The sequence below is a fragment of the Gracilinanus agilis genome, chromosome 5 (assembly GCF_016433145.1).
Source record: "Gracilinanus agilis isolate LMUSP501 chromosome 5, AgileGrace, whole genome shotgun sequence".
NCBI lineage: Eukaryota > Metazoa > Chordata > Mammalia > Didelphimorphia > Didelphidae > Gracilinanus > Gracilinanus agilis.
The window spans coordinates 50,186,667-50,203,560 of record NC_058134.1 but is presented as its reverse complement, the minus strand read 5'-3'; the positions used below and the strand labels follow the sequence as shown (position 1 = coordinate 50,203,560).

At 39.9% G+C, this 16,894-nt stretch overlaps 1 protein-coding gene across 1 annotated transcript in view; it reads left to right on the top strand.

The window, feature by feature from the left end:
* Nucleotides 1-16,894, top strand: part of AKAP9 (A-kinase anchoring protein 9) — a 189,301-nt gene that overhangs the window by 158,579 nt on the left and 13,828 nt on the right. The window contains exons 30-42 of the mRNA XM_044678911.1: nt 2,308-2,460; nt 2,895-3,074; nt 4,373-5,334; nt 5,766-5,802; nt 6,405-6,908; nt 7,623-7,686; nt 7,843-7,964; nt 8,600-8,791; nt 9,028-9,216; nt 9,718-9,862; nt 11,873-12,092; nt 14,320-14,470; nt 16,170-16,838. Coding sequence (XP_044534846.1) covers nt 2,308-2,460; nt 2,895-3,074; nt 4,373-5,334; nt 5,766-5,802; nt 6,405-6,908; nt 7,623-7,686; nt 7,843-7,964; nt 8,600-8,791; nt 9,028-9,216; nt 9,718-9,862; nt 11,873-12,092; nt 14,320-14,470; nt 16,170-16,838 — 3,588 coding nt within the window. The remainder of the gene's footprint in view (nt 1-2,307; nt 2,461-2,894; nt 3,075-4,372; nt 5,335-5,765; nt 5,803-6,404; nt 6,909-7,622; nt 7,687-7,842; nt 7,965-8,599; nt 8,792-9,027; nt 9,217-9,717; nt 9,863-11,872; nt 12,093-14,319; nt 14,471-16,169; nt 16,839-16,894) is intronic.

Below are 16,894 nucleotides of genomic sequence, written 5' to 3'. Positions count from 1 at the left end.
TAGAGAAAAAAAGTAGATCGAAGAAGAGATAGGATCACTGCTTAGGATGACCAGGATAGGCCTGCTGCCGAGAGATGACAATACTTTTCAACTAGTCTTTTCTCTGCCAAGAAAAATGATCTCTCAGGAATAGACAGAATAAAAATGGCTAATAGGGAGTTGAAACACAAAATTAATATGGCGATGCTAAGAAAGCAGTCAGCTGCTCTTCATAGTTCGTGTTCAGGCTGCAGGGAAAGGAGTGAGGGTCGGATGGATGCCCACTCCCTGGCAAAGACTTAGAGGAAGGGCAGGGAAGTCTTCTTTGGTGCACTTACACTGGCCATCTATGTAGCCTCTGTTCATTTATCCAAATTCCCAACAGCAAGCCACTTCATCCTGGGCTCCCAGCTCTTCCACTCTGTGACTTTGGGCAAGCCATGTCACCTTAATGGGCCAGTTTATTCATTTGCAAAATGAGGAAATAGAACTAGATAATCTCTGAAGGCCTTTCTAACCTTCCATTTCTGACCTTTTGAACTCATTTTAGGGGTCTTATCTGTAGTCTCTGGGGTCTGTATTTGGACCATTAAAGTATTATTCTATTAATATTAATGCTTTTTAAGAAGATAAAATTTACAAGCTGAATATTACCTATTTTTCCTTTGTAATCTTACATGTAATTTTCTAAATGATCATACAATTATATTTTTCTACAGCACTTAAAATTTATTTCAGCTCATCAAAGTAAAAAAAACTCCAATCCTATCCTTCTCCCTTATCACATGAAGAGAGCAATATTCAAACTCAGCCTTATTAGGAAATATTGATCAGGCTCCTATTATTTGCAAAGGATTTATGCTAGGAATGGCAGCAGCCCCCCTGTGCAGCACCTTCTACATGTAGAAGGGCTCAATAAACATTTGTTGGGTTTCATGAGGGCCCCCAAAGGAAAGAGCTCTTCAACTGGAGGTTTGGTCTCTTCACTCTCAACTTCATTTTCTCCTCTTGAGCAGGTGATTTCTAATATTGTGTAAATGTTCCCTGTGGCCATGTAAAACAGAATAGTCACACTAACGAGTATGATCTGTAAAAAAGAGATATAAAATGCCATGTCTGCTGCTAACGAGAGGGTTTTCCTAGAGGAAATAGCATGGCTGTGTGGGCACAAGCTCATTCCCTTGGCGTATATGTTCACAGCAGGTCATGATCAGTACCTGCCTGTGGGCTGTGTCACAGGAAAGGATGGGCAGCATTGGCCCAGGAGGGGGCCACTGCAGCACTGGCCAGAGAGGAGGGAATCCTGGGAGAAACCGAAGAGTAGGAGAAGCCTGTGGGCTTAGTCCAGGGTCCTCTCGAGCTTTGGAACTGTTGCTCTTAGGAAGAGAGAGCCCCAGCCAGAAGAGCCCACCGTCAGGGGCTCAAAGGAGCTTTGTTCCTCCATGGCTCTGAGCCTTTGGGGAAGGCTTTTCAGCCCTGCTGCCCGATGTGGGTCACAGGCTCATGGCAAGGCCCAGAGGGCGCCTGGCTCTGTCAGCCTGCTCCTCCCTGGAAAAATGAAGAAATCCTGTTGCTCTGGCACGAGGCTGTGAGGGCCAGCAAGCCTCCTGGCTCTGCTCTGGACATGCTCATGTCTGTAGGTAACCTTTTTTTAAAGCCGTTCCCTTGTATCTTAGATTGATGCTGTGTCTTGGTTCTAAGAGAGGTAAGCGCTAGGCACTGGTGGTCAGGTGACTTGCCCAGGGTCACCTAGCCAGGAAGTATCTGAAGTCAGATTCAAACCCAGGACCTCCTGGTTTCAGGCCTAACTCTCTAGGCACTGGGCCACCTAGCTGCCTGCAGTAACTTTTTTTTTTTTTAAACCCTTATACTTCGGTGTATTGTCTCATAGGTGGAAGAGTGGTAAGGGTGGGCAATGGGGGTCAAGTGACTTGCCCAGGGTCACACAGCTGGGAAGTGGCTGAGGCCGGGTTTGAACCTAGGACCTCCTGTCTCTAGGCCTGACTCTCACTCCACTGAGCTACCCAGCTGCCCCTAGTAACTTTTTAAAAAATAATCTCTGCACCATAATTGTTGGTCTGGAAACCACAGGGATTTCTTTTTCTTATTGACCAAACCAACTCTTCAGCATTGCAGAATATCAGAACTAAACGGGACCTCCCAGACCCTTTAGGCCGGCCTCCTTACTTTGTTGGTCTTCAAACCTAGTCTTGGAGAACTGTGAAACCTCTTTGGTGCAGCTAGTGGTACAGTGGTAGCATCTCTGGGGAAGGAAACAACCCGTCAAATTCCTTTTTTTCATTCCCTTTTGTTATTTTGACTCTGCAGATCACAAACTTGGAAGAGCAGTTAGAGCAGTTCAGAGAAGAGCTGGAGAACAAGAACGAAGAAGTCCAGCAGCTGCACATGCAGTTAGAAATACAGAAGAAGGAGGCCGCGACGCGCCTGGAAGAGCTCGAGCAGGAGAATCGATTGTTCAAGGTCCTTATCCGGGGTTTGCTGAACTCCGGCCATGCACCACCATTTGCCCCATTGCGCTGAACACTTTACCTTTGTTCTCCGCGAACATTATCTGAGGGCCCAATTAGGGAGAAGCTTTTACTGAAAACAAGCAACCCTCTGTGTGAGTGGGAGGCCTGGGGGGGCAGGTCCGACCCCTGCCGTGAGGCTGGGGCCAAAAAGCCTCCATTTCCCCATTTGTGAAATGGGTGTAACAATATACTCCGCCTCACAGAATTGTTTTAAGTAAAACACTTTGTAAACCCTAAAATATAGAAATGGAATCCATCATTAGCATTGTTTTTCTATATTTTTTGTGATGTGCTGACATTCTCATTTATATAATCTTTATCTGGAAAAAAATTCAGGAAATGTCATGACAATCACAGCCGTTGGATTTTGTCATTTGTCAACAGAATGAAATGGAAAGACTAGGCTTTGCTGTACAAGAGTTTGAAGACGTCTCCACAAAGGACCACCATCAGCTATTTGGAAAATTTACCCAGATGATAGAGGAGAAGGAATTAGAAATTGGCAGGCTAAATGACCAAATTACAAGTCTTCAGCAGCAGCTTGAAACTACAACAGATAATAAGGTACAGTGATCTTAATTAAATAAGTTCTAGAAGCTAGGATTATGTAGGTCAGAAATGTCAAGCTTTGGTACATCATGATGTCAAGGAAATTTCAATTGTTTATTTTCTAGGCTTCTAGGAATTCCTAAAATATTTTCATTTCTCTTTGCATTATACATTTATTCAAGCTTACTTAATGATTTTTACATACTACGTACTTTTTAAATTCATTTCTGTATTCCCCGCTTCGTCCAGTCATTACAGCATTCTAACTAAGCCAAAATGGAAGCGTGGAGGGCAGCTGGGTAGCTCAGTGGATAGAGAGCCAGGCCTAGAGACAGGAGGTCCTGGGTTCAAATCTGGCCTCAGACACTTCCTAGCTGTATGAACCGGAAAGTCATTTAACCCCCATTGCCTAGCCCTGACCACTCTTGTGGCTTGGAACTAATACATAGTATTGATTCCAAGGTAGAAAGTAAGGGTTTAAAAAAAAAATAAAGATGGATGGAGAGAAGAGGGATGGATATGGATGGATGGATGGATGGGTCGATGGATGCAATGTTCATGTATAATGAAAATGCCTAGTTGAGCTTTTTTGGTGACAGTATCTCATTGTGGGCTTGGAATCTTTTGGAAGTTTGGCCTTAGACTCTTATAAGCTTTGTGACCCTAGGCTACTTAATCTCACTGAGCCTTAATTTCCTCATCCATAAAATCAAGATAATCACAGTGCCTAACTTTTAGCATCATTTAACATTACCTGTTGTTATTGTGTTTGTATGTAATAAATATATGTAAAATAAATAAAAATAAAATATTGAAGACTAATTAGAGCCATTGGAAAAAAGTTTTAAACATTACCCACATACCATAAATAGGTATGTACAGTCTTAGCTATTGGTGCCATCTGCTGGGTACTGTTTTTATTTCAGCGGTTAATATTTAAAATTCAATTCAGTAGACATTTTTTTACAATATTCAGGATACTGCGTTAGATTCAAGTGATAATAAAATAGCAACACAGTAACCCCTGCCCTCAAGAAAGTTGTATTCTACTGGAAATACAATTTCTTGGTTGAGTTTATGTTGGCAATTTTGACTACATCTAACCAAATTATGTTAGATTTGATGATACTTTCAGTGCTATTCCAATTTTTAAAGTTATAAATAAGAAAGTAATAAAATCAAGAAGATATGTGATAGCCAAGAATTTCGAATTTTTTTTGAGTACCCAGTGTGGTCCAAAATAACATGAAATAGATAAATGTAAGTGGTGCCTTTTGACTGGTTGTCAAACAATTTTTTAAATTAATTTGTAGATTATTGAGGAAAAAAACCAACTGATACAGTACCTGGAATCTCAGCTGGAGTATCTAAAGAGTGACCAAGAACGTATCAAGAAAAATAGTGAAGAAGAAATAGAACAGCTCAGTGACGTGATTGAAAAACTTCAACAGGAATTGTCGAGCATCGAACAGAAGGCACCGGCAGACTTCTCTTCCCTTCCAGAGGAACCAAATGACCTGAAACAGCAGCTGGAGGCAGCGAGAGCAGACAAGCTGGCCCTGGAGCAAGAAGTAGGGAGAACCCGCGAGGAGGCAGCCCTGGCCCATGCTGGGCTCCGGGAGAGCAGTGCCCGCATGAACCGTCTGCAGGAAGAGCTGGACGCCTTGAGGGAGAAGCAGCGTAGCTGGGATCAGACCAAGAGCCCCAGGGGCAGTGTGCAGGGTGCCAGCCAGAGTCAGCCTAGGCAGCTGGGGACAGAAGACTCCAAAAGCCTCCAGACACCAGCTGGAAAGAGCAGAGACTTCGAGGGCGAGCTGGAGCCAGCCCTCTGGCAGCTGGGAGAGAAAGAAGCAGAGCCTGGATGGATGGAGGACTCGAAGGGACAGTGTCGGGCCAACAGGGAAACTCTTCAGAGGGAGGTCAGCAGCCTCCGGGCAGCGCTTGAGGAGAAGGTGGCCGCCCTTGTGGTGAGTCAGGCCCAGCTCAGAGCCATCCAGGAGCATGTGAGCCGGTGGCAACAGAGGCCCGCGGTGGTGTCCGAGCTGTCTGGAGGAGCCCCGGGGGCCCAAGGAGACAGCCGGCCACTCTGCCAGAAGCAGCCTAAGGAAGCTGCAGAGGAAAGGAAGGAAAAGAAGTCTCTGGGCCTCAAGGAGACCCCAGAGGAGGCAGAGAAAAAAGAAGAAAAGGAGGAAGACTCAGACTTGGCCCATGTAAGCTCAGACTCACTATTTTTTTCCCCCAAACACTCTACTCTTACTTTAGGATTAAGGACTCTGTCAGGATGTCTGAGAGTAGAGAAAGACCTTTGAGGGCTAACCCTCCAAACCCCTCCCTCGTCTTACAGAGCCACAAAGAAGTCCTTTGCAGGCAAGGCTCTCAGCTCCCAAGCCTGGGGATCCTTCTATACCATTCTCTAGTCATCATTTTAGTTTTATTGAATGTTCTGTGTAGTCTCGTGTAAGTTCCATAGCATCGGTGGTCCGAGAGGGAGAAGGCCCAGGTCAGATCCCAAGTCAGACCCCTGTGTCCACCTTCTCTGGGCCTGGATGTGCACCAGTCATTTCGGGCTTTGTTTATCATGTTTTCATTTCACTCTGCTTTATTTTGTTTTGGCCTGATACTATTCATGTATCATCCAAACCAGCAGCTCCTAAAAGCTGTGTAAAGTGTTTTCCACTGAACTGGCCATCACTGCTGCCACCACAGAACTGACACCAAGGCTGAAAAACTTAAAGAAATGCCAGTCCAGACGTTGCCTCTCCTAACCTCTCACTGAACTCTCCGACCCAGGGGGGGAGAGCTGGGAGGGACCGAAGGTGGCCGAGGTCATTTATCCTGACTCTTCCCCATTTCCTTTTTGGGCTGCAGCCAGGAAGCCCATGTGCTCGGACCTGTTCAGGCAGCTAGCTAGGGAGCGGAGACCTGGAGGGCCTGATTTAGAGGTTTAAATCCTTCCCCAGACAGTGGCTGTCTCTGACCCCAGGCAGCTTCCTTATCTCGTAGACTTAAATTTCAGGTAAGCCTTGCCAACCTCTAGGTGCACTAGAAGTGCTCCTCATTATGACCACCATCGTTTTAGGTGGGCTTGATGTAGACTACAATGGCACAGGCAAATGTGGAAGAATAAACTTGTTACCAAAGGATTCCCTTTCTGATATTCAGTCACCTGATTGGATTACTTATACAAAGCATTTGTGGTTTTCCCTTTTATTTTGGGAAAGCTCAATTTATATTATCATGATTTGTTAAAGTAAAAATCTTCATTGTGAAAATTTTTCCAAACTCTCTTGTATTTTGCTAAAATAATTGCTTTATCAACCTGTTACTCCATCCCTCTTATTTTAGGTCAGAGAAGCCAATAAGGCACTTCAGGAAGAACTAAGTCAAATTAAGCACCAGCTCATGGAAGCTGAAAAAAAACTGGACTATTATTTGAAAAAGGAAGGTGAACTTCGAGGATCGGAAAGCCAAAAGGCCTCATGGGAATTAGGACAGTTTCCAGCTGAGAGGGATTCTCCTCTGACGGGTCAAAACTCCTCATCCCAGATGGACAGAATCCTTCAGGTGAGCAGCGGCCATCAGACTCCCCACATCGTCGTTAAACACACGGGAATCCAAAGCGACCCGCCAAGCAGCTGCCCGGCGGAAGATGTCACTGAGCTCAGAAAGCAGCTCACTGAGAAGATGGCGCACATGCAGGAGCTTCATGCCGCCGAGATCCTGGACATGGAGGCCCGGCACATCCGCGAGACGGACAGCCTGAAGAGAGAGCAGGCGGTGGCCGTGCGCTTACTGACGGAGGAGTGTGGCGCGCTGAAGGCCGCCATCCACTGTCTGCGAGCCAGAGAGGTGCTTGCGAGGGTCGGGAGGGGGCGGCTACGTGTCTGTCAGCATCTGATGCTCCTTCTGAGGTGCCCCGAACGTGCTCAGCTACTGCTTCTTCTTTAAGACTCATGCTGGGGCAGCTAGATGGCTCAGTGGATTGAGAGTCAGGCCTAGAGACGGGAGGTCCTGGGTTGAAATCTGGCCTCAGACACTTCCCAGCTGAGTGACCCTGGGCAAGTCACTTGACCCCCATTGCCCACCCTTACCAATCTTCCACCTATGAGACAATACACAGAAGTTAAGGGTTTTAAAAAAAAAAAAAAAGAAAGACCCATGCTAGCTTTAATAAAGAAGACGCTAAAATGTGACCCACCAATGATTTCATTTCTGATCAAAAGAGACAGAAAATAATTCCTAATTGCATCAGAGAAGAGCCAAAAGTTTTCATTGATGAGTTAGTTAGCATAATGGGCAGAGGGCTACACGCCAAGTCAGGAAGTCCTTAGTTCAAATCCTGCCTCCGTTTCCTCATCTGTCAAATGATGATAATAGCACCTACTCGACAGGCTAGTTGTGAGATTTGTATGAGAGAATAAGTATAAAGAACTAAGCCTTGCAGCAAGATAGACGGATTGATAGATTATAGAGAGAGATATCCATTCCAGCTGTCATTTTCATTATTTATTGGACACGATAATAGCTCTTCTTAAAAAAAAGCCTTTGTTCTGTCCAATATAGGGAGTTTCAGTTCCTGGATCAACTCGCTCTGACTCTTATCAAAGTAGAGAAATGTGTTCCAGTGGTGAGTCATAAAATTTTTTTTTTTTTACATTTTCCACAATGGCCTATTCTAAATCTTTTGTCTATTATGTGAAAAATTATTTTCATGTTATAATTTAAATAAATAAGATTTTTAGTGCTTTTATTTGTACTAAATAATTATTTTTGTTTATCTTAGATTCTGGATCAGACTGGAGTCAAGGTGTTTATCTTACACAAAGTCAGGGCTTTGATTCAGCATCAGATGGCCCAGGAGAAGAAGGTGAAAGTTCAACAGATTCATTTCCAAAGAGAATAAAGGTATTATTAAATTAGTATCTTTCTATCAGATTAAATCAGTATCATTTTTACATTAGAAATATGGCATTTTAGGAGTTATAAATACTACATTAGGTAAGTAAATTCATAGAATTGTGATCCTGAAAGAGAGCCTATAGGTCATTTTATTTAGTTCCCTCGTTTTGTAAATAAATTCAGCCACAGAGTTTAAGAGATTTTTTTTTCTACCAGAGGCAACAGCTTAAAACCTTGAAAAAAAGTTTTAATGCATTGACTTTTCATGATTTTTTTCCGTTTATCTATCTATTTGGTAATCATTAAAGCAGCAATAGAGTTTTTAAATCCTAAAAATAATACCCTGTATGCTTTTTAGTCATTGAGCAGCTGCCCAAAGGTATTCTAGCTAGGAAGGAGTGTGCTGATTAGAAGGGAAGCAGCTTGAGCTACTGCGTTTGCCTTGTCTGTAGCTGCCCTTCAGCCTCCCAGCACTGATGCGCTCCAATCCCATGTCTGCTCGAGTTTCCTAAGCTTTCTGGAGAGATAATTGATGCAGGCAGCTCTCTCTCTTTTCATCTAGGTTGATAAATATCTGTTTCATTCTTCAACCATCCAAGAAGACAATCTCATCCCTTTGGTTTTATGGGGTTGTTTTTCAGGGGTTGCTGAGAGCCGTCCATAACGAGGGTATACAAGTCCTCTCTCTCACTGAGCCCCCCTATAGTGAAGGAGATGCCAGTTTTGCTCAGCAAGCTTCAGAATTTTGGCTGGAAGAAAGAAAAACTTACCTCAACACAATCTCATCTCTTAAGGATTTAATTACCAAAATGCAGGTTCTAAGGGAAACCGAGGTACTCCAAAAATGTGATGTAACCATAGAATTTCAGAATTTTTAAACCTTTCCAATTTACAACTTGGATTTGTCCTTCCTGTTGGTAAAAAGATACTGTAGATTTCATAGTTTAATGCAACTTTTGCAAGCATTGTTTTAAATTTTTATTTTAAAATTATGCAAATGATTTTCATTTTTAGAACCATTTGACAAATGTCCTGCCTTGAGAAATGATATCATTTTGCATTCATTTAGCTTTATGAGAGCTCTCAGCCCCAAGAGAATCCTCCCGACTGGCGAGGTGAATTTCTACATGCCCTTCAACAAGTCTTTCTGATGGAACGAAACATTCTTCTAGCCATGTTTAAGACACATGTGACGGCTCTAGGCACTAGAGATGTTCTTGGCTTGCTAAACCAGGTGGAACAGAGATTACAAGAACAGGTACTGAAAGAAGACTGCTTCAAAGGCTATAATGATTTCCATAGTTTTAAGGAATAGTCATTGATAATACATGTATAACTCAGTGGAATTGCTTGTCAGCTCCACAAGGTGGGGAGAGGGAGGCAGAAAATATGAATGATGTAACTTTGGAAAACTTATGTGTAAATTTCTTACTGGAATAAAATAAAGATAAAATTTTAAAAATAAATAAGTAAAAGTGGAATGAGCTGCTTGGGATAGGTGGGGTGAGGGAGGAAGGAATGCTCATCTGTGAAAGGAGAAATAGAAGTCCCAAATTTGTTAGTATTTTTTGTGCTTCTTTCCTTACTAAGGGGCTTCTTCATTAGTGCCATCGTTTTCTTGGCTTTTAAAGACATTAAACATATACATTATAAAGATCCCTGGGCAAGGTAATGGGAGAATTGTGAGGATTAAAATGATACTGCACAGTCCCTTTATCTCTTTATGCTATTTATAAGTTTTAAATTATTTCCTAAACAGGGCCTTGAATACCAAGCTGCCATAGAATATATTCAGAGTGCAGATAGGAGAAGCTTATTAACAGAAATTCAAACACTACAAGCTCAAATGAAGAGTAAAATAATGGCCCTGAAGAGAGAACAAGAGAGCGATTTACAAAACCAAGGTATGTCATATCATGGGTGATTGTCTATAGTTACTTATATATTTATAGTTTTGGTTTTTCTCTTTTTTATCCTTTTACTATTCAGTTAAAAAAAATTTTCTATTATTCAGAGATTAGAGCTATGCAAAGTGAAGATCAAATCAATATTTACTAGTATTAAAATGTTGCTTATAAAAAGTTACCTGGAAATATTTAATTGAAAATGACACAAAAGCTTCTGAATAAATCAGTACCTTTCACTGGTTTATATCCATCCATGGTGAGATAATAACTAAATTGCCTTTTCCACATTCTACTTGATGGCCACATGAAAGAAGGATTTGGAATTTTTAAAGTGTTACTTTAAACAAAGATTTCACCAAAGGGTAACATCTCATCTGAATCATTTCTGTCTATACTGGCCAAGCATATTCACTTGTGTCAGTCTTATCCAATATGATATTTGAGTTGGTGCTACCATGGTACAAAATTTAAAGTTTTACATTCTTTTCAGACCCATTAAAATGTAATTTAAGTAAAATAAAGGTGATCTAAATGTATTGATTTGGACATAATAATCCTCATTTCTAAGGAAAGAAATAAACAAGATGGTTTTATAGTATATTTCATTAGATTGATGATAATATAATTATTTAAATGTACTAAGCTCCATTTTTATTGATTTCCATATACTTTGATAAAATCAGCAACCCCTCCCCTGCAAAAAAGTACTTATAAAAACTTCATGTAGCAGTATTAGCTTCTCAAATTGCCCTTCCCACACTCAGGACTTGATGCCATCAGAAAGTGGGATCCAGCATTTCAGCAGCAACTTCTTGAAACAAATGTAATCCTACATGAAGTCAAAAAGAGTGAAATGAAATCTGACCCAGAATATATCTATATTAGTTAAAAATAATAAGCCAGTCCTGTCAATCCTGTCTAGTATGATAACAGAATCTATATTACTCTGATGTAAAAATTTATATTTGCAGGATATTGAGTCACATCTCTCTGTCACTAAAAATGGAGGGGAAAGTGATTTCAATAATACTACAAACATATGGTTTATTTATTTGCAAGTACCTTTTATCTAAACCTAAGTTTAACTGAACATTGTTTTATTATTGTAAACTTTGTTAATTTTGAAGTTTTTATTGATGTTTATTCTCATTAGGGTATAACATCTTATCCTTAGACGCATTTGTCTCACAAGTCAAATTTTGCTCCCCAAAATATAGACCAAGCTTTATATAGCATTGATAGCCTGTAAAGCTAGTGCTGCTTTTCTCCCCTAACACCATTTTTATTAAAGTATTCCACTCTATCTTAGGGAGGGATTTTGACATTTATTTTCTTTTCCACTTTAATATCATGGCATAAATTTTTGTGTTTTGTTTTTTGTTTGTTTTTAAAGAAAGTACCGTGAACAAAAGCACAGCTTTGGACTTAACTTCTACAGAATTATAGTAAAGTTCACAGAAATTGTCTACAAATGATGCTGCACAGAAAGAGAAAAATAGTCGACTAGAGCTGAGAATTGTAGCGTTAGTTAAATGGAAACTCATGCAAGTACTTTGTATGGATGGCAATTTATGGAGTACAAAGCGGAGGGTTGTTAGAGTGAGCTAATAAAATGTGTAGCTGAATTTAAAAAATAAAGATTTTGTTATTCACATTATTTGAAACTTGAAAGGATGATTTCTATTTGAAATATATTCATTAAATGAATTTGTATTAATTTTGGCAATCCTTTTCTAAATTTCACCCACTAGCTATAGATTCTTTGTGGTGTTGACTATAGAATGGGACACTTTCTTAATGTTTAGCTTATAGTCACCCGGTAATCCCAAGATCATTAGTATTTCACATCTGTCTGATAATATACCAGAAATGGCATATAGTTTGAGGTAAAAGTATAGAGCTAATAAAACAGAAGAAACTAGACTCATAAATTCAGCAAAGTTATAGCATAGCTATCCTTAAGCAGTCCTGCAGTTGTCTCACACATATTCATGGGTTCCTTTTTAGAGCTGTTAGAGCACAACATGCAGCAGAAGCAGGCTCAGATCCTGGAGATGCAGGTGGAACTGAGCACCTTGAAGGAGAGAGCAGCCGAGCTTCAGGACCAGCTCAATGCTGAGAGGATGAGGGCTGCTGAGCTCCAGGATGGACGGACTCAAGCAAAGCTGGAGCTTGAGACGACACTCAAAGCCCAGCATAAGCATCTAAAGGAGCTAGAAGCTTTCAGGTGGGCCTGGGACACCCAGAATCTCCTCCCTACTAAATAGGCAGTCCAGTGCTGGACAAACTGAATTTTCTCTGTCTTCCTAGAACTTACCTATAAATAACATGAAACATGAAGTCTTGAGGGCTTCCTGAATCTTGACTGTTTGTTTTTCTGTAATTATGTTGAGAAGACTTAGAGTGCAGAACATTAGTGCTGAGGGATGCCATATACTGAGAAAAGGCAATAGTATAAAAGAAATGGAAAGCTTATCTTGCTGAAATAGAATTTCTGTAAGCAGGTGCATCTAACATTAGCACTGATAGTTTTTTCTAATCCTGAATCTAGGATTCTTTTTTGGTTCCAGCTTCATTCATTGGTTGGGTGATAGGAAAGATATTTAATAGCATAAAGTGATGATTATCATCTCTAGGGGATAGATCCAATTGGGACTTTGCTAAAACATGTGCTTTTTTATTTTTTTAGGTTAGTAAACCACTTTACAAATATTTTATTTTTTCCTCATAACAACCTTGAAAGTCAGAGGCTATTAATATACTTTTTTTATTTGAAAATTTTTATTTAATTAATTGATTTAGAATATTTTTCCATGGTTACATCATTCATGTTCTTTCCCTTCCCTCTTCCCCCCTAAATCCCCCCCCCCAGCCACTGAATAATTCCACTTGGTTTTACATGTGTCAGTGACCAAGACTTATTTCCATATTATTAATATTTGCACTGGGGTGATCATTTAGAGTCAATATCCCCAATCATATTCCCATCAAACCATGTGATCAAGCAGTTGTTTTTCTTCTGTGTTTCTACTCCCACAGTTCTTTCTCTGATTGTGGCTAGTGTTCTTTCTTATAAGTCTCTCAGAATTGTCGTGGATCCTTGCATTGCTGCTAGTACAGAAGTCCATTAGGTTCGATTGTATCACAGTGTATCGGTCTCTCTGTACAGTGTTCTCCTGATTCTGCTCCTTTCACTCTGCATCACTTCCTGGAGGTCATTCCAGTTCACATGGAATTCCTCCAGTTTATTATTCCTTATAGCACAATAGTATTCCATTACCAACAGATACCACAATTTGTTCAGCCATTCCCCAATTGAAGGGCATCCCCTCACTTTCCAGTTTTTTGCCACCATAAAGAGAGTGGCTATAAATATTTTTGTACAGTTCTTTTTCCTTTTGATCTCTTTGGGGTACAAACACAGCAATGGTATGGCTGGATCAAAGGGCAGGCATTCTTTTAGAGATCTTTGAGCATAATTCCAAATTGCCATCCAGAATGGTTGGATCAATTCACAATTCCACCAGCAGTGCATTAATGTCCCAATTTTGGCACATCCCCTCCAACATTCATTACTTTCCTTTGCAGTCAACATGTACCTTTTAAAAAGGTATTTTATATAAAGGATAGAAATTTTTATAACTGTTAGCAACGTTTGGATCCCATATTCATGTATTATTTTGAACAGTGGCAGGAAAAGATATTGCCATGATCAGGGGAAAAAATGTATTTGCAGCTTCAGTAAATTGCACTTTTAATTATAGAAGCGTAAACTTTTTTTAAACATCATGTTACCTAATTTAATAAATGATAACTTGACAGTAGTTTACCAGTGTTGCTCCTGGAAGAGGTTAACTTCCATTGTAATAAGTATGTGTTCATTGTTTGCTACGCACCAGACATGGTTCTAGGAGCCAGAGACACACATCAAGTGGTTCCTCCCCATAAAGAGTTTCTTGCCTATCAGGAGAAACAGCTGTTATACATGTACTTCAGTATGAGATCTGTTCAAAGAGAAAAGAGCACAGGGATCATGGGGGAGACCAGGAAAGGCCTCATTCAGGAGATGACACTTAAACTGGGCTTCCAAGGAGGGCTGTTGCAGTATGAGGCAGCTCTGAGGAGGGAAGACATTCCAGCTAGGGAAGACAGCAGAAGAGAGCAGAGAGATGCCATGACAGCTGGGTTGTCATGAGGAAGCAATCCCATCTAGGACCCTAAGCTAACCATTAGAGTATGAAAGGGAGTCACATGGGACACCCCTAAAATGAACCACAAGTAATTAAATTTCAGGGATCTCTCATAGGATTCAGGCATTAAATGGGGCACAGTTTAGCTTTTGTAACAGGCCCCAAGCTAATATGCAGCTTTTCCATGAAGGATGCATTTTCCTTCTTGGTATAGTGCCTTAATAAAATACTGCTTTTAGAAGGTCATTTCTGTCTCTTGTTTAGGATGGAGGTTAAAGAAAAAACAGATAAAGTTCATTTATTAAATGATACATTAGCTAATGAACAGAAAAAAACAAGAGAGCTTCAGTGGGCTTTGGAAAAGGAAAAAGCCAAATTGGAACGTAACGAAGAAAGGGAAAGAGAAGAACTTGAGGTATGACCACTTTTGTCTTTAAATGACCCTGAATAATAGAAGACATTTTAAAAATAAATTTTTATTGATATAGTTTGGGTTTTGTTTTCCTTTATACTTTATGATATATTCACCCAGTATCTCCTTCCCTCACTGAGAACCATTTCACATAGCAAATAGTATTTTCTAAGGAGAAAAAAAAAAGGGGGGGAAATCATTATAACTGATTAATACATTGAAAAAATCTGAAAATATGTGCAAAGTTCAACAGTTGACTTTCTGCTTCTACAAAATAGTGGAGTGGGAGTCTCTTATATCTTGTCTTTTAAACCATCTTGTTCTTTATAATTCTACAACAGTTATTTTGGGGTTTTTTGTGATCTTTTACATTGTTGTAGTCATTATATATTTTTCTTGAATGGTTGAGAAAACTTTCTCTTTTTTTTAAGTTTGGAATTTCATTTTTTGGAACATGCCATTTAAGACTATCTTTGTGAGAAATAACAGATTAGACAACCATCCAATATGTTGATTTACATTATTATTTTATCTAAACTGCATACCATCGAAAAATAAAATATATTAGGTAGGTCATTCATGTAACAGTTCATCATTCTTGAATAAAGTTACATCATAGATGATATGAAACAGATGGCTGAGTGGAATCTGACCCTAATTACACTCATACTGATTAAAAGTTATCCACCCTGTTCATCATGTCCAATCTGATCATAGGAAATATATTACCTTGATATACTAAAATAGTTTTAGTATATTCATTTACATCTGTCACTAAAAAAAGGATATGAAAATTATTTGGGGGCAGCTAAGTGGCACAGTGGATAGAGTGCCAGGCCTAAAGTCAGGAAGGCTCATCTTCCTGAGTTCAAATCTGGCCTCAGACACTTAATTAGTTGTGTAACCCTGGGCAAGTCACTTAACCTTGTTGGCCTTACTTTCCTTGTTTGTAAAATGATCCATTCTAGTATCTTTACCCAAGAAAATCCTAAATGGGGTCACAAAGAGTCAGACTCAAATGAAAAACCAACAAGTGAAAATTATTTCAATAATACAAACAAAATTCTAGCATGGTAATCTAGAAATGTGTGAGAGACCATCACATAACACTGGAATGGCAGAGCTAATTGGACTGGCATGAGACCATCTCCCAGAGGTGCTACCCCAAGCCCTAGCCACTAGGATTTCTCCTTCCCTACAACCCTAATTACCAAAAGACCCCTAAACACTAGCTCTACCACTGTGGCCAAAGAACCACTGAGGCCTGCCATCCGCCCTACAGCTGAACCCTTCTTTATGTGTTCCCTCTCCCACTCAGAAGGTAAGCTCATTGAGAGCAAGGACTCTCACTTTTCTGTTTGTATTCCCAGTACTTTGCACATAAGCATTCAATAAATGTTTTTCCATTCCATTTTGGAGGAGTTGAATAGATATTCATATCCATCTCATGTTTCTTCCTCTTTAGAGGGATAGAAATAATGTTCTTAAAAGAATTTTATCCTGTTTGTGTTCTTAACTTATATTCTTTGACTTTGAAAAATTATTTCTTAGTCTATGGAGTTCATTTTTACCTTTGATTTCTAGTTATTGTGATATCAGGATGAACACTGATCACAATATCCTAAGAAAAGATGTGTTACTAGTAGAAATTGATTAATAATAATAATATCATGTTCCTTCACTTTTTTTTGTTATGTACAAGGATCTAAAATATTCATTAGAAGGTCAGAAACAAAGGAATGTTCAATTAAATCAACTTTTAGAACAACAAAAACAGCTCCTGAGTGATTTGCAACAGAAAATAGTGGCCCAGGGAACTCTGTATGATGCTCAGATATCTGAAGAAAGAAGCCAAAAGTCAGAGCTTCAGGGACTACTTGAATCAGAGAAAGTTCGAGTCCTGGAAATGCAAGAGACCCTTGAAAGGGAAAGAGAATTACATGCTCAGCTCCAGGCTCATGATGACCATGAGCAGGATAAGGTATCCACATCAAATGAGGACGTTCTCAAAGAACTGCAAAAACAATTGTATGAAAAACACAACCGCATAGTGGAGTTGGTTAGTGCAATTGAAAAATATAAGCTGGACTTTTTGCAAATGAGACAGCAGACAGAAAAAGACAGGCAAATGCATAGGAAGACATTGCTCACAGAACAACAAGCCAACACTGAGGGACTAAAAAAGATCCATGAGCTACAGTCAAAATTGGAAGATCTCCATTGGCAGCTAGAAGAGAAAAGGCAACAAATTTATAAACTAGAACTTGAAAGGAAGAGATCACAAGAAATTATACAGGAGCTTCAGAAGCAAGAACAGGAGAAGGAAGAAAAAATTGAAACAGGAAGAATATCATATCAGAATCTCAATGAGGTATAATTTCTCAGTTTTTTGTAACTATATTTTGAAGGGAATATTTAAGTAGTTCT